We start from the raw sequence: 4,694 nt of genomic DNA on the forward strand, positions 1-4,694 counted from the left end.
GGGCCGCATCCTCCATCCGGTCTTCTCCGCCCGGCCGCCAGCGGGCCGCCGACGGGCTCAGCGCTCTCGGCACCCCCAGCACCGGCCGCCAGCAAAGCCCTGCACTCTCAGCATCCCAGCCCCGAGTCGCCGGCTCTCAGGAGGCCCCCTGTTTTCTGCCGTGGGCTCCGTCTCCTCCGTCTCCTCAAGGGACTAACCCCGGTAGGTCCGCCATGTTCTACAGCCGGAAGTTTCATGATGATGCAACTGTACTGTTTCTTATAAGCCAAGAAATAAGTCTTTGAATAGACTTTGTAAAATATTATTGCTCTTCCTGCTAATTCTTAAATACTATCACATTGTAATTCCTGGTTACATAAAATAGTTGGCCACCCTTCCTCTGGATCATTTTGGATTTTAATGGGATGCTTTGTTACTAAATTTAGAAAATCTTGAAACAGTGTGCTTTATATACTATTAATTTTCAAGGTAAACATGTATTGATGCTTTTTTTCATACTGTAAACAACCAAAAAGATACAGTGCCAATTCTTTCATGAGTTTGTACATCTTTTTACTCCTTCTCAGTTAGGATCAAATTTAATTTGATAAATAAGTTTTAAATATGACCTGAAGCCCATTGTGCTTCTGTGATCTTTGTTTAGTTATAATGTGTAAAACATTGAGATGGGCTAGCACACTTTCATATACCTATACTAAACTGTAATTTATAGATTAATTCTTGGTTCCCAGTTTCACAGTTACACTGGAAAAATGTGCTTTTTATAGCCACTTCCATACAAATGAAAGCTACTTCCATTCAAATAAGGAATTGGAGGCCAACACAAGAACAAAGTCTCACTTAAGCTGCACAAGGTACCGTTGGAAATATATGTCTATCTAACTCAGTATTGTTATGATTAATACTGGACTGTGACTAGGAACAGCTTGGTTAAATCCCCACTCAGCAAAGACATTCACAATGTGACTTTTAGTCATTTTGCTTCAGCCTTACAGTTTTAAAAACAAACTAATAAGGATAGTATATAAATCATTCAAAGGTTTTTGGGGAAATAATTTAATTTTTTACAAGAGCTGAACTTTAAAGGATAAAAAATATAAAAACAGGGAAAGGATACAGTACTTTAAAATTTATTCAGTGACAGTGCTATGGAACAGATCCATTTTTCTTTCTATTTCAAATGTGACAATTCATAGTGGCATCCATAAGGATGGAGGGAAAGGTAAAATTAGCAAGATGGCAGATGGAATGTCACACTAACTTACCTTAATATTTCAACTAAAATGTACATTATAGTTCCAACCTCTGCTTCTGGGCATCATATTTAGCAATCTTTCTGGCACTTCTGGCTAGACATTGACTTTTAAGAAATAAATGATCAGCAACAAACTTCAGTTTAATGAAAGTGGATTTCCATGAAACTGAGTTTGGTATTCAACATTTTGCATGATATTTCAGATACTGGAAGATATCTCTGTAGATACTATTTATCCAGGTCTATTGCAAAACTACATAGTCCGTAGGGACATAGATGTCCAGCAGAAACCACAATGATGTGAAAAAGAAGAAATGTGCATAGTGACATCACAACACAAACTGTCCTTTCATAGTTGTATTTTGACATTGCTCACAAGTAAGTAAGTAATGTAGTTCTCTCATTTCTTCCCCTTGCCCATTCCCAATTGCCTACATGTATGGGTCAAGTACCTTAAGCATCTCACCTAAACGCATGGCATCTTTTTGAATATGTTCATAGTCATGCCAGTCCTTTCTTTTCAAACCATCTGTCCAGGTATATAGTTGTCCATCTCCAAACCTCACTGGCAAGGTCTGCAAAGGAAACAGTTATAATTATAGTATGAAAAGGAAAACAAATGGCAGCAAGTGCTCAATTTTTGTTGAAACTCAAACTTATTCAAAAGCAAAAGCAGGCACTAATCAGGCTACTTGTATGCACCACAATATACACATGGAATTCTTGCATATGCTGGCTGATTTTTCCATTCATTTGAATGACTGAATCAAGAATTTCCTATGTATAAAAATATACCAGTCTCTCTCTCCTTAGCAAATACTTGCTTATTTGAGTCAGATTTAAATGTTTAGGGTTCCCCCCCCCTTTTTTTTTTTTTTAAGGAGGATGTTATTTTCTGGAGTTATTTATTTATTTAGATTTTTGGTTTTATGAGGAAAACTATCCAGGACTGTTCAGTTATTGCATTTTTGGTTCTCCTTTTAAAATACAAACTATCTTGATTCTTAACATAAAAAATGGAACTAACATAGACTAAAATGGTGACAAATCCATTTGAAGAGCTAGCTGATTTAGCATGTATAATGACATACTGTAAGTTTCCTTCTCTGTCTCTTTTAATAAAATAAAAAAAAGTTTGGAAATTTGGGATTGTTGATAATTTTTAATAAAAAGAGCTGAAGATATGGATACCAAATTCTAAGATCATATAGATAGTTATAATTAAACACATGATAACCTGGAAAGTGTGTTCCATTCTGATTTTAATTCACAGACATCTAATTGGATAAGCATCAATCCCTGCCTCTCACATTGACATTTCTCTAATAATATTTTATGTACTGTGGCATACCTTAAAACCAAAAAACAAATGAAACAATTACTGTATATACTGTGGGAAGAATCCAGAGAAAGAAATATTTTGGGGAATATTAAAAAGGCAGAAATATTTCCCCAAAGGAATAATGGAGAAGATATTTAAAAAGACAGAAACCAGCCCCGAGAAACCAGCCCCCAGAAACCAGCCCCAGCCACTCTCCCCCAAACAGAAACTAGGCAGAGGCCAGCTTTTAGAAATGCAGTTGTAATAATCCATTCAGGAAGGCTGGAGCCAGGAAGCTATTAGGAAGACAAAGACACCTAAAATCTACATACCCCCACCCAAATTCTAAGGACAGGAGACATAATAGGATTAACCCACCAATACGAAAAGGGCACACTCAGATTCAGGTCAAAGTACATCACAGGAAATACAAAGCCTCAAACAGGAGCAAAAAACAACCTCAAGAGCCCCAGAAAGTATAAAAACCCACCACTCCCTGCTACATGTGGTCATCTTTCCCAGAGCCATCTTTCTGTATGGCTCTCCTCTTCAGTAAACTGCAACCTTCTTTCTTTTTTTTTTATTTAAATTTTTTATTAATTTTAAAGTTAAACAACAAATAACACAAGTATGATGCATTTACTTACACAAACAAAAAGAAAAGAAATAATACATTAATAATACATTTTCGGAGACGCTCGGCAGGCCCCGCCTTGCCTCCACCCTCATTCACCTTCCTCTTCCTTCCTCTCCCTAAACCCACAACCTCCCCTCTTTCCTCCTTTCCACCTCCCTACATCCCATCTCCCTTCTCAACCGCCTCATCGAGTGCAGTTTGGGGTACCAGCCGAGCATCTCCTCTTTTTAATACAATTCCATTATTTACCTATAATATATAAATACATCAATTTTTATAATTCCCCTAGTCCCCTTCTCCCCTCCCCCCTTCCCCCCTCCCCCCTAGACTTCCTAGAACCAAATACAGGGTTAAAACACATCCCATCCCATATCTAAGTAACAATTAAACTAAACAAACATAATACAATCAATATTTACATACTTTAACTCTAATATCTACTCAAAACCTATATGACATTTATTCATTCCATACTTTCTCTAAATATAATCCCATCTCCAACATTTAAGCTGTAATCTAGAATACATCTAAATACCATCTATACAACGTCTTATAAAAAATTTTCTCTTAAATTTTACACTTGAGTTTTTCCTTCACTTTCTTCACTCTTGAGTCAATACTTTCAAAGAAGTCTTCTTATCTTTCATTGGATCAACCACCCCATTCCGATCACCCAGCATAGTCCAATTGAATTATTTTCTTATGCAGAAACCTATAAAATTGTTTTTATTGTTGTTGCTGATTTAATACATATAGGCTGATGCCTTCTTCTTCAAAGCTGGAGAAATAAAATGAAATCCCAATCTCGAGTTGATCAAATGTTTTGAATCTCAGCGTCATCAACTTAACCATCCTTTGGCTTGTGGAGCTTATTGAGCATTCCCTGCAGATCTGTCGTTACAGATCTCTTTGGCCTCACCCCTCCCACTGGCTCCGAGATCGGTGAATATGTTATGGATACAACTTCTTTTTGTTGCTCTTTCTCTTTACGCCTATAAGCAGCACGGGTCATTCTTTGCTCCTTTGAATTCACTCTCAACTTTTGTTGATTCTGAAGATCTCCTACAGATGATGACATAGCCCCAGGCAGTTCCACAACAAGTTCCTCCATCAAATCTTCCTTTGCTTTAGATGTCGATGATGATGATAAATCAGCTTTCAGGACCGATAAATAAAAATCTTTAGCTTTTTGAACCGTATTTAATCTGCAACCTTCTTTCTAAAGCAGTCTCCATTTTGTTTATTCCCAGCTTGGACTGGACCCTGATGAAGACTTTTCTTTCGACAATACAATACAGAATCATCTTTTCATTTTAATATAGAATGGAAAATCAGTACTTGTATTGACTTTTGAAACTTTATCCTGAGTGTCACTCTGTAAGAAATAATTTATAAAATGTATACAATGATCTTGGGAAGATTTCTGAAAAGCAAAATTTGGTTTTAACTATTTTTCTAACATTGCCTGTTATTAAGAAATA

General features: G+C 36.6%; 1 protein-coding gene across 1 annotated transcript in view; it reads right to left on the reverse strand.

The window, feature by feature from the left end:
- Positions 1 to 4,324, reverse strand: part of GALNTL6 (polypeptide N-acetylgalactosaminyltransferase like 6) — a 527,250-nt gene extending 522,926 nt beyond the window's left edge. Inside the window, exons 1-2 of the mRNA XM_015824280.1 lie at positions 4,247 to 4,324; positions 1,722 to 1,830 (exon numbers count right to left, since the gene is read on the reverse strand). Coding sequence (XP_015679766.1) covers positions 1,722 to 1,830; positions 4,247 to 4,324 — 187 coding nt within the window. The remainder of the gene's footprint in view (positions 1 to 1,721; positions 1,831 to 4,246) is intronic.
- Between the last annotated feature and the right edge of the window lie 370 nt (positions 4,325 to 4,694).

The sequence above is a fragment of the Protobothrops mucrosquamatus genome, unplaced genomic scaffold (genome assembly GCF_001527695.2).
Source record: "Protobothrops mucrosquamatus isolate PMUCROS unplaced genomic scaffold, P.Mucros_1.0 scaffold2180, whole genome shotgun sequence".
Lineage (NCBI taxonomy): Eukaryota > Metazoa > Chordata > Lepidosauria > Squamata > Viperidae > Protobothrops > Protobothrops mucrosquamatus.